This window comes from Protopterus annectens, chromosome 7.part0, assembly GCF_019279795.1.
Source record: "Protopterus annectens isolate FY-2018-M chromosome 7.part0, PAN1.0, whole genome shotgun sequence".
Taxonomy (NCBI): domain Eukaryota; kingdom Metazoa; phylum Chordata; order Ceratodontiformes; family Protopteridae; genus Protopterus; species Protopterus annectens.
Genome location: NC_056739.1, coordinates 27,433,287 through 27,449,831, shown reverse-complemented (window position 1 = coordinate 27,449,831; position 16,545 = coordinate 27,433,287). Strand labels below are relative to the sequence as shown.

General features: G+C 40.0%; 1 protein-coding gene across 1 annotated transcript in view; it reads left to right on the top strand.

The window, feature by feature from the left end:
• LOC122805775 overlaps positions 1-16,288 on the top strand; it is an 889,800-nt gene extending 873,512 nt beyond the window's left edge. Inside the window, exon 22 of the mRNA XM_044076042.1 lies at positions 15,430-16,288. Coding sequence (XP_043931977.1) covers positions 15,430-15,639 — 210 coding nt within the window. The 3' untranslated portion in view covers positions 15,640-16,288. The remainder of the gene's footprint in view (positions 1-15,429) is intronic.
• Positions 16,289-16,545: the final 257 nt, after the last annotated feature.

The window sequence follows — 16,545 nt, the reverse complement described above, 5'->3', positions numbered from 1 at the left end:
TTCTCCCTCTCTCTGTATCTTCAGGAATTGGTAACCAAGCTCAACCATCCTGGGGTAGCAGGGTAGTGACACCCCTTGCTATCAGTCTTTTGCCAAACACAGAATAATTTTTTTATCCCTTGGTCTGAAATCTTAGTTTGACATGCTTCAGAAACAAATATCAGAGGCATCAGCTTATTTTACTAAAATCTCCTTTTATCAAGACTGGCCAGTAGTTATTGTAATGAGGTAAAGAATTTTCCCAGGCTAGAGTGAAGGTCACCTTGTTTAGCACCTTCTTTTGAGGAAAGACAGGGAACCATACAAAGTGCTGTAATGAAGCACAAATCAGCTGTAACACTGTGCAGCCCCTTGGAACCTACATGCTTTAATTTGTGTCCGAACTCGAGATGGACTGAGGGAGTCCAGTGATATATGTTGATTCACTGCATTTTTTGTGTAATCTGTGACAGAACTTAGAAATAACACCTATCTGCATTTCAGGCTAGAACATTTGTGCTTTAAGGGCTAAACCAGCCTTCTCTTTACTACCACACACCTGTATAGCACAGGATAGGTATTCCCATCAAGTCATGGTAAAACTTTCACTGTCCTTTGGGTAAGCTGCCACATATACTCCATGACCAAACATCTCTGGAAAGGGGCAGGGGTGGTTCTCATATTCAAGGAACCGTTCTGAGCACTGAAGGCTAGTTGCTCCCTAACACTGTTGATCAGCTTTATCTGCCACCAACCCCATGTTACGCCCTCAGTACTGTGAGATCATCACCATTTTGTAGCTGTTCACTCACCTGTGACATTGAATCAGAGACTGTGACTACTGTGTGATCATGTGATCATTGCCATTTTGTAGCTGTTCACTTGCCTGTGACATTGAATCAGACTGTGACTACTATGTGATCATCGCCATTTTGTAGCAATTCACTCACCTGTGACATTGAATCAGACTGTGACTATGCTGATTCCAGATTAGTTCATGCAAAACCTAGCTGGCTCATTTGGCTTAGGCTCAACAGCTGCTTGTAAGATTCAGAACCAAGATCATCACAGATTTCTCCTATTTTCAACTTTTTCCCCACTTCCTTTCTCATGTCCTTTTGGATAGCTTCTTACACCTAAATCATGGTTTAGCTTGTTGCTAAAGCTGTGCACGATGCCAGGGTAATCCTATGGGCTAGGCTTGTAAAGGCTCCAGGGCCATTAGCCTAGTACACACCTATGAACTAGTAGGGAAGCGCCAGATGTGGCCGAACATGCAACCAGGGTAGAGTCAGCTGATTTGAAAGGTTAAAGGCATCAACAATGGAACTCAAGCAAAAAAAAAAAAAAAAAAAAACTTTTTAAGTCCATGTCCTGCACATGTTATGTTAGACCTTCTTGACATAAGGCTTCATCATACCAATGAGGCATATTTCCAAGATAGTCTCCAGTCAGGTAGTTGTACGATATAGTTGATGGAATGTTATTTTTCTCATGCCTTCACCTTACCTATTCAACCTATGGATTTTCATTCATGACCATGATTAGGGCTAGAATGACTGATCCATGGCCAAACCTGACTCTGCAATAAAACCACAATCTAAAAATAATAGACAACCAGCAAGTTCCATCTGGCCATCACTACAAGCTCTTTTACAGTTCCATAATCCTTAATATGGTATTATTGACTACGGGAGTATCCTGTGTGGCATTCTTAACTTCCCATTCTGAACATACGACATTTCAAAGCTCAACATTTCAAAGCTCAGAACATTTCTTAGTGTACAATCGTTAGCAGATGGTACTATTAAAACCATTATATGAGGGCAACACAGGTGATAGCATTATCACCACACATCAACAGGTTCTTTGGGTCAATTCTCAGCTGGGGTGTGGGGTCTGCATGTCCTCCCAGTGTTCACATGGGTTTTCTGTGGGGGGGGGCTGGTTCCTTTCCACAATTCCAAAGACATGCATTAGGTAGACTGACACTCTAAAATGGACCTAGGTGTATGTGTGTGGTGCCAAAGTTGCATGCCATTACGTTAAAGGAAAGTGATGTGTTGACAGCTTTGTTTCATTGCACCTCCAAACATTTTATTCCGCATACCATGAGAAGAAAAAATTCAAATGTTTGCTTTTATTAAGAATAAGCAGAAAATAAGCAAACGTGATTCTGCTAAGTGCAGTGAGCAAACTGTACTCACAGACTCACAATTTGATGCTCACACACACACACACACATGCACATATATATAGGTACTACCATCTCTTATGAAGTGTAAGGAATTTTATGCATAAAAGTAGATGAATTATCCAAAGAAATAAAAATATTAGGGGGCTGTTACTATTAATAAGGTCTAGTGGTTTGGTTTCACCATGCCCTGCTTACTTCCTGTCCTGTGGGCTTCCTTTTCCACAACAATTCTACAGACCTCCTGCTTTCTCCTCCCATACATGGATAATGTTCACTTGAAAGTTGAATTGTATGCTGGATATTACATCTAGCCTAAGTGAAAAGTCTTGTGGTTTTAAGTGTTACCAGTTCTTGGTGCAATTAATCTAGCTCATGCTTTTACACACTGCACTGTGGTGCTTTTCTTAATAAAACTGTAACCTGTATTCTTAGTTCCTGCACCTCCTTCATCAATGTGTTCATAAAATTATCTGAATTAATTGTACACAGGGACTTAAAGGCTTTCATTTTAACAGGAACTTAAAGGCTTTCATTTTAAAACACGTCTTTGTTATAGTTAATAACATGATTTTCAGAAAAGACGATAACCAAGAATTAGCATTATAAGATTAGCATTCGACAATTAGGTAAATGTACTTATAGATTACTGCGGTGGTGGTGCTGCGGTAGCGTTGTCACCTCACAGCAAGATGCCCTGTTCGATTCTCAGCTAGAGTGTCTTCTGTGTGGAGACGCGCGTGAATGGGCGTACCTTCGTTGAGGCTTGTGCGTCAGGGCCGGCAACTCGGCATGTAAAAATCTACTGCCAATCATTAGCGGACCGGAGCTCCACTGTGGCGACCCCTAACCAGGAAAAGCCAGAAGACACAACAACAACAACAACATACATTCATACTATAGGTGTGTACTAGGCTAATCGCCCTGGAGCCTTTACAAGCCTAGCCCAAAAACATTGTCCAGGCACCGTGTCACCCGATGTTAGTTCACAGTGCCCCTATCCAGTAGGGCAACTGGAGTGATCCCTGGGGTAAACTTTCTGTTAACCATTCACTCGTCAAGATTTCTTTTGAAGAGGGCCAGTGAGATGCTCTGCTAGACATGAATGGGAAGCTTATTCCAGAGTATGGGCAATCTTTGCAAGATGAACCTGTCCCTCCAGCATGTTCTGTTAATTGTGGTAATGAGGTTGTGATCTCTGGAGTATGTGGCATGGAGAAATTGGGATTTCTTTAGGTGTAGCATTTCAAATAGAGCTGAGTCGGACATGGCTTTGTAAGTCAAGCAGAGATAACCTCTAAGTAGACGATAAGAGACTGAGAACAGCTGAAGTTTCTTGAGTCAGTCCATGTACGATGTATTTAAGGCCTAGGATCCTTTCTGTGGCCTCTCCATTAATTAACAGAGTGATTTTCTAGGCTGAAGTGTAACGTACCAGTTATGATATCACGACCATTTCATGTCTTCTCAGTCTGACGAATACATATAGTGACACCTTTTAAAGTACAATTATAAACTGCCCTTACAATCAAACTGATTTGAAAAAAAAAAAAACTAACACCTGGAGGAGACTAGCTTGATGACTGGAATTGATTAGAATTGTGGTGAACATTTTAAAATATTTTTTTTTTCAATAAAGTACAGACAGTAATGCACAGAATGCATGCACACTTAGGAAATGCCTTCTACACTGCCCACTATGGTGTCACTCTACCTTTGCCCACTATGGTGTCACTCTACCTTTCCTCATTTGTTTGAAGTAATAAACAGGCCATGGTAGAAAACAAGTGCTGGAAAAAGGAACCAAGCCTGCAGTAACAAAATGAGCTGACTGTACTTACTGGGTAACAGATAAGGAGAAATGACTAATGATTGCGCTCTTGTAAGCAACTCCAATGCTTCAGATTCTTATCCATCTATATCATTCATTCTCCACAGTACTTCTGCACTTGCATGTAGTTCCATAGATATACCACCCTTTCCATAAATGAATTTTTCCTCATGGTTTCAGTGGCAAGTCAATGTCTATAAGTATTTACTTTGCTGAAAATTGCTTTCTTACATTTTTCTTTTGAACATTTTCAATACATACTTGCCATTTCTTACCCAAGATAAATCTATGAAGGCTTTTTAGTTTTATTGTAGTTTTTGCCTAGCACACCTTTTCTTTGCCTTCCTGAAGCTTTTACAGTGGTCCCAGGACCACATTGTTCCCAATGTTCTTGTTTCTCTGGGAAACAAACCAGGTGCAGACCTTAGCTCCCCCCACAGGGATCCACAGCCTCGCCCCCCATAGGGATCCACAGCCTCATCTTGCCTCATTACTCCCTCAGATCTACCTCCTGCTGCCTCTTCTTTACATGTTTTTATTTTTACCATTTGATTCGCTTCTCACATATTAGTTTCTACCCTCTGTCTACATGAATTTGTAAAATGCTTTTTGTAATTATACTGTAGGCCAGCGTGCCTCAGCAGCATGGTTTTACATCAGCCTTGCATTGATTTTTAGCTGCACTTCTGGGAACCTTTCATCCAGCTTACCTAGCCTTCTCCACAAGCTGGAAACAATGCCTCAGAGTGATGCCGTCTCCACAAGCTGGAAACAATGTCTCAGAGTGATGCCTTTTCCACAAGCTGGAAACAATGTCTCAGAGTGATGCCTTCTCCACAAGCTGGAAACAATGTCTCAGAGTGATGCCTTCTCCACAAGCTGGAAACAATGTCTCAAAGTGATGCCTTCTCCACAAGCTGGAAACAATGTCTCAGAGTGATGCCTTCTCCACAAGCTGGAAACAATGTCTCAGAGTGATGCAGCTTATGTAGCCTTTTCCACGTGTTCTTTTACAGTAGCCCAAGTGTTCCTGCATCCCATCAAAAACTAAAAAATAACTACTAAACTAACACATTCTATTCACTTTTTTTCCTATCTGCAATAAAACTGAAAGTAGCCATTAAGCAAAACAGGCTTCTAAGCTGCAACTCCAAGGTTAATTACTGAAATTTTTCATCCATATTATACTTCTTTCTTATGAGTAAGCTTCTAACCAAATTTCCCCACTTTATGTATTACATATATGAGGAATAAAACCAAGGGCCTAGCAGCTCTCCATATGAACTACTGCTTTATCCAATCCAATATCCAAGCACAGTACTTTGACATCTTTCCTATTTTGTCATAGATATGCTCCACAGGATTACTGTTTTGGGAAGTTTCCATGACTTTCATCATATTTTGAGATGTCTCTCTCTCTCTTGCTTGCTTGTTTCTTGTGAGGAAGTATTATCTTGTCACAGTGAAGTACCCTGGAAGAAATTCCATTCCCCTTTCAGGAAATTCACTGAACATATCGCCCATTGGTGCTTAAAGAATGACCCCATTACTGCTGCTGTCATGGGAACAGTCACAGCCTTACTGATCCCATACCAGCAAAGCAAAATCAGAACTTTTACCTACGTTCAGTAGCACAGTCCACATCTGAACAGTTAATGAAAAGAAATTTGCAATACTACTATTGTTACTTCGACATCCCATAATAACCAGCAGTCTTTAAAAACAAAGCAATATGCACTACAGAGAAGAAAAAAACTCAATGATGCCCTCTAACTCATTTGCTAAATAGTAGTAGAAAGTGCTGGATTTATAGTGTGTGTGCAAATGCACACTTGTATGCTACGAAGCAGAATTCAGAGTTTACTTATCTTCATTCTGTGCCAGTTTTGCAACTTTAGATGCACATTTATATTTCAACTAAGAAATGCTTAAATGTGCATCATTTTAATTTGCAAGTCAAACAAAAAAAGCAAACTCATGTCAGGTGGAAGTGTCAAGTCTTCAGCACACATAACAGTTAGGTATGCTGACATAAGTTTGTGACATGGTGATCTAGAACAAACAAGAGAACTCCATTATTTAGCGCCATGCTTCTCCATGTCAGATTAGAGATTACCTGACTTCAGGGTTACTATGAGGTAAGACACGTCATTAAGTTAGTCATACTGATTCCAGAAGACTGCCATAAAAAGTTGGATGTTAAAACCTCTCTCTGTTTATTATAACTGGTAAATCCCTATTTGATACCCAGTTTGGCATCAGAAATGAGGCAGAAATGTTCCCGGTCTTATTAAAGAGAGTTGCTGATTACTGCAGTACCTGAGCAAATGAACTACACGAGACAGTGAAAAGCTTTTAATGGGGCAAGGAATAAGTTACTGACTGGCAAACGTCTTGAATGAATTAATGTCAAGATAATGACCTGAATCCCTTAACATTCAGCTACAATTAACAAGGCCCCTAATCACATTATGGCAAACTACAGGATTCCCCTAGGTTCCCCTCGGCTTATAACTCATACCTAACTAGTATGTCCCTATGCATTAAGCTAAACACCATTCTCCTAGGGAACTTTGACTACCCTTCCATTAACTGGATTATGCATATACATCCTCCAGTATATACCCATAGATTTCTGGACTTCAACAATGCAAAGTCTCTGGACCAGTTAGTCTGCATCCAAGCTGTGGGTAACAAAATCCTGGACTTGGTCCTCAACAGTTTGTGACAACTCTGCTCCTTATCAATTGAAACTCCCATCCTGGACAAATCGGACCACAAATCAGTCACAGTTACCTTAAGACTGAAGCTTAAGTATCCTCCAATACCTCAGTATTTAGAGATACTGAAACAGAGTGATGACCTGGCTAAAATTCAACACACCTGTAGTGTAACCCAAATATAAACAGCACTATAATAAAATAAAAAACATGTTGCACGTAAAACCATTTATGTTTACATAAAATATATAACTCTCAAGATGCCATAAAGCTTTTGCAAAACTTAACAGGGAACCCAGACCCTGATCAAATTAGCCAAAGCCATACAGGAGGTAAAAAAAAAGTCACCCAGACAAAGAATCACAAAGTCTTCTATAACTGTGTTAGAAACCTTGGAAACAATGCTCAACACTATGCAGAGGTAACAGTAAAGGCTATCAAACTCTGGCACAGACAACATAGACAATCTACTAGTAAATAAACCTAGCATTAACTTCACCCCCCTGTCCCCTCCACCATTCCTAGATCTCACATCCACATCTACACCTTCCCTCAAATCTCCCATTACCAAGCTGCTGTTACGGATTCATGGCTGACCACATTTCCATACTACTGTAATCTTGGTGCTATCATAAACTCTCCAGAGGACACCAAGATGATTTACCCAGGCCTTTCCTGAACCAAAAGCTGGTGTCAAAATCATGGACTATAACTTAATGCTAAGAAATGTATACAATGGCAAGCAAGAATCTCTTCAAGGCACCATCCATGGCCAAGAACACTGCTTCTATGGGTCTGGATAACAGAACTGGCCGTTTACTGGCCCATCTGAATCAAGACTAGTTGGACACCCTACTGAGGCCATCAACTTCCAAACAGGTTTTGTGCAGGATGAATGAAAGACAGCAACTATCACCCCATTCACAAAGGTGGGGCATCAGCAGTCCCAGGAAATTACAGTCCCATAAGTCTGACCAGCCTCATCTGTAAGGCTATGGAAATAATTATGGATGTAATAAATAAGGGCATGCGAAACCTACAGACTCAGCCCCAGCCAATTTTGATCTGTCAGGGGCAGATCATGCCTACTTAACGTGGATGACTTTGAGAAAGTTACTGAAGCAAAGGAGGTGGTCAGATCAGTGCATAACATATATCTAGACCTTGCAAAAGCATTCACCACCATCTCACACTTAGATATCATAGATAAGGATTAACATTTAGTTGGGATAGCTTATGTGTCATTGGATAGCAAATTGTCTCACAAATAGAATCCAGGACATTAAGGTGGGCAACTCTATATCCTCCTGAAGACCTGTCACTAGCTGTGCACCTCAGGGTTCAGTCCTTGGGCTGCTCCTCTTAGGAATTTACTTCTCAGAGTTCAAAGCTACTGTTAAGGATTTATGGCTGATCACATTTCAAGATGACTCTAATCTTGGTGCTATCGTAAACTGTCCAAAGGACACCAAGATGATTCAACCAGGCCTTTTCCAAACCAATAGCTGGGATCAAAAAAACATGGACTATAACTAAATGCTAAGAAATATGTAAAATAATTACAGGGAGATTCTTGCTTGCCATCACATTAACAACACAAGCTGAAAATTGATCCACTAGTTAGGGATCTGGGAACATATGTAGATAATGAACTGCCTTTCAATCCCCTTGTACCCTTGATTGTATGAAAGTCTTTTTTTCACTGCACAGCAATCTTTTTTGCAACATATATAGGACATGGAGGGATAGATATGTATAAAAGATGGGTCTATATTAGTGTGCCAAAAGTGTATTTCAGTGAACACCTAATCATAAACCTGTATTCAGTGAAAATCACTTCCACGATTTACTGAATTTACCAAGGGCAATGAAATACTTGCCCTGCAGCACAATGGATGAACATTTCACTAAATTGAACCCACTCAAATGGGGGACTTTGCCCCCTACCTCCGCAACTACATATACCAACTTCGAGATCACACTACAGTGGAGAAACAGGCAAAGTTGTGTATCTCTGAAGTGATTTTTACTGATTAGAGGCCGATGATTAGGTGTTCACCCAAATACACTCGGTGAACTAATATAGACCCTAGAAGACAATACCATTTCTTTGGAATAGTCTTCCTCTCTGCATAAAGTAAAATAGTTCTCATATTATTCAAATAAGTCTGGACAAATGGATGGTTAACTGCAAATTCACCATTGTGGAGCACCCTTGTAGCTAATGGATAGGGGCAACATGTAAATGTTTTGCAAGTCTCTGCACTATTCACTCTTGATATATACAAGCTAAACACTTCATGGAAAGGTATGGCTAGACTTCTAAAGATCCTTATAGATCAATAACCTAGTAAGCACCTATTAAATGACCATGTTTGGATTACTAGGCTTACATCCACCTCCTGAAATCATTTTCTTATTTACATTTTATTGCATTCTAGAACAAGAAATTAGTTGCATACTGATGCTTTCCAGCTCTACAGGTTATATTCACAGATACCAGCTTCACTTTCAAATTGTAGCCATTCCACCCATAAGCTTTACAATAAATAATTTGCAGCATAACTTTTTTTTTTTTTTTTGGAAATTGCTACAAGTGGATAACAAAGGTGAGAAGGGAAGAAAACTTAGAACCACCAAAGAGAACCAAAGGAGAAATGAAAACAAAAATACCGTCATTCATATACAAAAGTTAACCTTTGAATATTAGTATATGTCCCAACCTTTAATTTCTGTCGCATAAGAATGAAGATGTGACTCATAGGTGAATTCTAAGCAAACAACCACTGGGGCCTTTATGAGACTAGCTATGCAACCCACAAGTCATTGTGCCTTAGAGGTAATTTTAAGGGACAATTGTTAGGACGTGATGTAATGGCTGCCTCCATCCATCAGAGACATTAGGTGAGAAACCAGGGGTGAATTTCCGATTTCCCAACCACTGGTCCAGGTTGTGCTTGAATAGGTTTAAGGAAGGGGTCTGCTTCACATGAATGGGAAGCCTTTTCCAGAGAATGGGGATTCTCTGATATAAATAACACATGTTGGAGGGGCAGGTATGCAAGTCACAAGCAAAGTTTAAATCCTTTGACCTAGTAGTCCCAATGCTTTGTATGACAGGCATAAACTGCCGCTCAGCAGTCTGTAGGAAGTGAAATATACAGATAGGGCTTTGAGGTGATCTGCACAGCACAGTGTGTTTATGCGATGTATTCTTTGTGTGAGGAACCTCTGTGGACATTCCAGTTATTGCATGTGCCTGGTCAGGTACATAGCAAAGGGGGCATTATACTCAATGATAGGCCTAATGATGGCAGAGTACAGCATGATTACTTCCCCGGGCTTGCATGTCATGCCCTTACTTATGAGCAGAATGATTTTCTAAACCTGTTGGTCGAAAGCCAAGTCACTACTTACATGAGTCCCCAAATACCTGACTACCATCTGCATTTTTAGGAGTGTTTTAATAATGTGGTAGTTTCACTCGGTGACAGACTTCCCAAAAGGTACTATTATTTCTTGGCATTGAGTTTTAAGCTGTAGCTTTGGTACCAGTTATTTGTTTGTGTTAGACCTTCCTGTAAGATTTTAGCCTCTTTGGGATGGGATGGGTGTTCTATGATTGCTCCTAGCTTGCAATTCTCTGCAAACTTGGTAAATCAGAGGCCCTTGACATTGGCCTTGACTTCTGAAAAATAGAAAGTGGGAAACTCCATTGGTGACCAGCTTCTTTGTGAAGTTGAGCTCTCCAATCCAAACTTCACGTGTCCCGTCTATGAGCCAGTTGGCTACCCAGCAAGTAACACAGATGTTTATGATTAATTCCATGAGTCTGTTTGTAATGCACAAATAGGATACTGCATTAAATGCCTTAGCTAGGTCACTGTACTCAGCAAGTACCATTTTGCCCTCATCCATTTCCTTGGTGACTTCCTCAGAGAAATCTACCAGGTTCAGTAGGCATGACCTGCCTTTGATGGAGCCAAACTGGGTCGAGTCCAGTGTCTGAAGGTTTCCTATGTCATTGTTAAATCAGTTCCATGACTTTGCATATGAGACTACTCAGAGTAAGTCTGTAATTCCCGGGATCCATTGAGAGTCTGCCCTTGTGCAGAGGGATAAGCATTGCAGTCTTCCATCTGTGTGGCATGAAACCGGTGCAGAGGCTATGGTTGAACACTGATACCAGGGGCCCTGATGGATCATATTTCCCATTCTTTAGGAGGCACCCTGGGATATTATAGGTGCCCATCAAAGCTGCATTCTTGACCTTAGAGAGAGAGCAAATAAGACCTGCTCCCCTACCATATAGGGATTATGTTAAATGGTATTTCATAGGGGGGTTGGGGTAGAGAGGTGGCAAAAGTTGTAGCTGAATTTGTCAGCCAGAAGATCTATTATATCTCTTGGTTCTGTGAACATGGTTGCATTTACCAAGTGTGGCACACTGTTGTTCGCTGCCTTTGAAGTTTCTGATAAAGCTAAAGAAGGCCTTAGTCTCTGGCCTAGGAAGCTATCTTTACCTCAGCATTTGTTTTGTTGGACTTTAACTAGTCCTCTTAGTTGTCTGTTCAGTTTGATGAGTTTGTTTATCTTTTTTTTTTTTTTTTTTTTTTTTTTTTTTGAGTAAAACTTCCTAATTCTAGCGATGACTTTCTTTTTTGTTGTTGTACAACCTGTTCACTTTTGGATTCCTCCGGGGTATTTTAATTTTTTTGAGTTGGTGTTGAGTTTACTTCTGGTAGGCACAATAGCCTCTATGCAGTCATTGACATGGTTGCACAAAGCTTCAGTAAATAATTCCACATATATTGCCATGTTATCAGGGTTTAGAAGGCTTGAAATTTTGACAGGTTATCACTTAAAGTTAGTTTGCCTTGCAGTACTTTCTGATTGTTACAAGGTTTGATGGGGGTTGCAGAATTGATTTTCATTTTGATGGAGACTGCTTTGTGGTCTGACCTTACCAGAGAGGACAGGACATGGGTGGAAGGTGCATCATTCTCCCATATTTATGAGCACTAGAGCCAATACATTTACAAATCTAGTAGGTGTATGCACCACCTAGTCCAGAGTTTGTGTGTTTACAAAGTCTTGCAATCTCTGTACCTGCAACTTTGGGGTAGTGTAGGATTCCCAGTTTATAGAGTAAATAATTAGTACCTCATGAGTATGGTATTTAACTAGAGATTACCTCCAGTAGGTCTATGGGTTTATGGGACATAGAGGGCGAGGTATAGCTTGCTAGGATATGGTATTGGACTCTGTCTATGGATGTGGAGGAACGCCGATGTGTCATCCTGTTCAATAAGAAGCATACTTCTAGTCTGATTAAAGTAGACTAGAGACACCTCAGCCTTTAGTTCCAGTCTGTGCTGTCACTGGTCTAAATGTGTGAAAGGCATTGTAGCCCTGCACTGCTGGGGTACACTCTGTGTCTTTAAACCAACATGAGGAGAGCTTGGAGGGAGTGAAGCTTCTTGTTTAGACTCCTGGCATTGAGCGGTAACACCTTTAGATTTCCTTGGGTAGATTTTGCTATGTTGGAAGGTTTGTCAGTTTGGCATTGCCTAAAAACAGGCTCCATGGCAGAGGGCAATGTTTTTGCCAGTATTCAATTGCCTACAGGGGACAGATGCTGACCATTCTTGGCATAGCAATGTGGTTTGTTAACCATCTTGGCATAGCAATGTGGTTTGTTAACCATGTTCGCCTACACTAACAAATACTGTATCCCTCTAGAATGACACCAAAAACGATGCCAATTATTAAGTCACTTATCTATTCATGTTTTGGCATCATCCTTGGTATAGGTAGAATGCCGCTCAGCGCCAGACTCATACCAGCCTGCAGCATATACTCCAAGAGGTCTATAATGTCTCTCTTCATATAGTCTAGGGAGGTATGTCTCAGGTCATTTACACCTACATGCGCCATGAATGAACCATACTGCTACATGTAGTGCAGTGACTTGAGTGCATGTATACCTTGTTGGATCCTGCCCCCTGATATGTAGCGGACCATTATTTTCTCATTGTTCAGCCTGGTGAGTGGGGCATCAGTATGTCATACAATGGAATCCCCTATAACTAGAGTTCTGGGTACAAGCTTGGTTGTTGAGGTTCCACTGGATATGGTTAAATCTGTAGTGTTAGGTGGTGTTGCTGTTGAGTGCTTTCAGGTTTGCTGAAGATAATTTATGCAAATGGTGTATCTGAAAGGTCTTTGGGAAGATTGCATTTAAGTGCCTCACCATAAGTATGTCTATGTGTGGGGTGCATATTGTGTGCATTTCTGACAACCAGGTTGTTAATAAGAGTGCTTGTATGCAAAGGTTTGCCTCAAGAGACATTGTGAGACATCCTTCATTGAGGATTAAATGGTTATCAAACATTAGGCAGTTATTATATAGTCTCAATACACCTTCATTCATCAAATTGGCTGTGGGGAAACTGCATATCTATGTAGTCAAGAATTTTAATAGGTGAGCTACAAGGGTGCAGTGCACAGGGGGTTAATAGTGGGGTGACTAAGGGTGCTTTTGGGGCTAGGGACTAGACTAAGCTATAAAATACTAAATTCAAGGGGCTGTGCTCTTCAACATGCAAACTAACTGCTCTCTGCTACTCAACGTGCAAAGTAGCTACTCTACACTTACCAAGTTACTTGTACAGTTTCAGGTGGTAGTTTTATAGGGAAAATTTGGTTTCCAGGTGTTTGCATCTATGTAGGTCACTAGTAACCCCTGCTGCACGATGGACAGAAGTATGCAAATGATCCAAATTTATACAGGCTGTTAAACCCAGGAAATTGGCTTCCAAGTCATCTGGCCAATAAAATGATTACACGTACAGCTTCCTTATGTGTTTCCCAACTCAGATAGACCAGGCCACCACTTTCTACCACTAGAAGAGCTATCCCAGTCCTCTCAATGTAAAAACACAAAAAAAGGATGCCTCGAGTGTGCAATGCTACCACAAAACAACTTAAACAAACTACCTGGACAAGGTGATTTCAAGTATTGAGGACTGTTAAAATGGTTTAAAGTGCAAAAGCAAAAATAAAGCAGGAGCACCTCTAGACCAGTTAATAAGAGCAAAATAATAAAAGATATCTCTAATCTGCCAAGGATAGAACAGGATTAAATCCAGGACCCTCTCAGAGTGTGACAAGGGTGCCACGCTGATGGGAGCTCTTGAAAATGAGCAGGAGACAATTTGTAGTAAGGGAGGTTTATTCAAGAGCAATACTTGTTTGCTGGGTGTGCAGTCAGTATTATGAATCTGTGGAAAACAATGTCTGGGTAAAGTACTTAAATAGCTTTCAGAAAAGACAATAAGCAATGAAAACAGGGAGGAAGCGACATTGGAAGCCAGTTTACCAGAAGAGACGGAGGGCAGAGATGCAGCTTTCTAAAATTGCAACAGGAAAAGGGTAGGATGGTTGGGGGAAAAATCAAGCTTCAAGTCATGAAATGTAAACTCGAGAGGAATCTAATCAAATGGAGTCAGCATTAGAGCTCCAGTTCTTTGATTAAGAGCTACAGGTTAATGACCCAGGTCAGTCTGAATATCAGAAACTTTAGTTTAGGGGGTAGAGCAGACAAAAAGAGCAGGGGAGGAGAAAGAGCAGACAAAAAGAGCAGGGGAGGAGAAAGGCACTGAAATGCAACTTTAAGCAGGTAAAAGCTAAGCAGAATACAAGACACTAGCAGAAAAACTGGAGTATGCACTTCTGTAAAAGTCCTGGATCAGAATTTATAGTGCTCTCAATATTGCAATTCTACCAGCATCTAAGACAGTAGACTGCAGAAATTTGCTAATAGCAGTGCCCATGACAAAATGCAGTATTAAATGACTAATGAGGCTCAAATCTGGTAGCAGTTCACAGTTCTATCACACCTGCAAATGAAACTACAAGCTCAAGGTCGCTGACAGGGTTCATTTTACAAACTGCTACCTTTTATAAGCAATTCTACTAATGGAGATAGAAGTGGACTATAATATATAAATGATGCCAAGATCTTGCAGTAATTCACAATCTTCACACAACAGCAAATGAATCTACAAGACTAAGTGTCCCAGAACAAACTTAAAAATGTAAGCAGGTAACTTTTTTGGCTAAAGCATGAAAAAATGCAGAAAAATACAAACAAATTACCACCACACAGGTAACTGTTAAGTGCAGCTTACAATATTTAAGCATAATTTAAATAGAAACTTATTTCTTTCTTTCCTTTTTGATGAAAAGCTGGTTTCTTGTAGTTCAGGGCTTTTCATACTTCTTCACGTCTTATATAAAAGATAAGACAGTGACCAAACATTATCAGTATCTGCATATTGATCCAGACTAAAGTGACTGCTCCATTGCCTTGTGAGTAGCAATATAATTATCACAGGGTTACTCATCCATTTCCAAAAGATCCTTTCCAAGAACTAACAGAACACAACACATTATACTAAGTTGGACCCATACACAAATCCACTTCACCAAACTTTTCACCAAAGTTGCATCCTTTGAAATCATTAGTTTATGTGATGCTTAGTCTCACAACCACAAGGGGTAGGAAAAGGAACATATATTACAGTATCAGTGGTGTATAGGAAGCAGCAAAAAAAAAATGTAGGTGAGGGAAAAAGAGAGAAAAGATTAAGTTAATTTATTGCAATGATCAGTATATGTCATTATCTTTATTCTGTTTTTAGGTTAAATCTGAGCTCTGTATTGCAGTAGAAGAGAGAAAGAAGTTTTACCAGTGTGGCATGAGCTGGGACAAGTGGACATCTTTCTTGGCACAGGAGAAGCTTTACCTGGAAATACGCAAACTGAAGTTGCTTGAAAAACGATATTCTAAGATTGCAGTCATGAAGAAATATATAAGTGACATGTCTAAAAAGTATGTAAACGAGATATAAGATCTCAGTGGAATAGAACACATTTAGAAGCACTACAGAATAAGTAATTTAAGGCAGTGTGACATAGTAGTTAATCAGCGGTAAGTTATCTGGATGGACTCCCATTGCTCTCCTGTGGACACAGTGCAATTCATAACAAGCCATTTCACAAGACTTGTGGGTCATTCATAAAAAAAGAAGCTGCACTTAATTTTTAAATTGTTAAAGCAAAATTATATTCTGTTTGTATTTCACCTTTTTTTTTTTAGTTAAAGACAGCTGAAAGAAAACAAAATCTGTTGTATTGTGTTTTTGAGATCAGTATTGTGTTTTTGAGATCAGTGTTGTTTATATCTGTCTACTGGACGTCTGTGGTCCATTTTTGACATCACATGACATCTCATTGAAATGGACTGCAATGCAGAGAGATTACTTATAAATGGGAACAAAAGACAATTACATTAATTCAGGGGTGATACTAATGTATTGGACAATATCTACATCTATTGGGCATCACACAAATACTTCATATCAAACAGCGTGTTCTGCATTTTTCCAAAAAGTAGCCGGTATCATGTAAAACCTACATTATCCTTTGCCACTACAGAGGCAGTGTCACACTACATCTACCTGCAAACAGACATCAAACATGTTTATGGTGTGCACTGAAACTTCCTCACACAGACAACATGAAACATGCTTATGGTGTGCACTAAAACTTCTTCTAATTAAATTTCTAATTGTTAGGAAAGGCAGAGCTGTTACTAGTTATTTGATTCTGCATGTTTGGAACAGTTAAACAACTGCTAATCATGTTATACTTACTGTAAATTCCCTAGTGAGTTACTGGCTCCTTCCTGATATGACCCATACTTACAAATAGACACTTAACTCTAATGGAGTACTAGCAAAACCCCTGTGCATAGA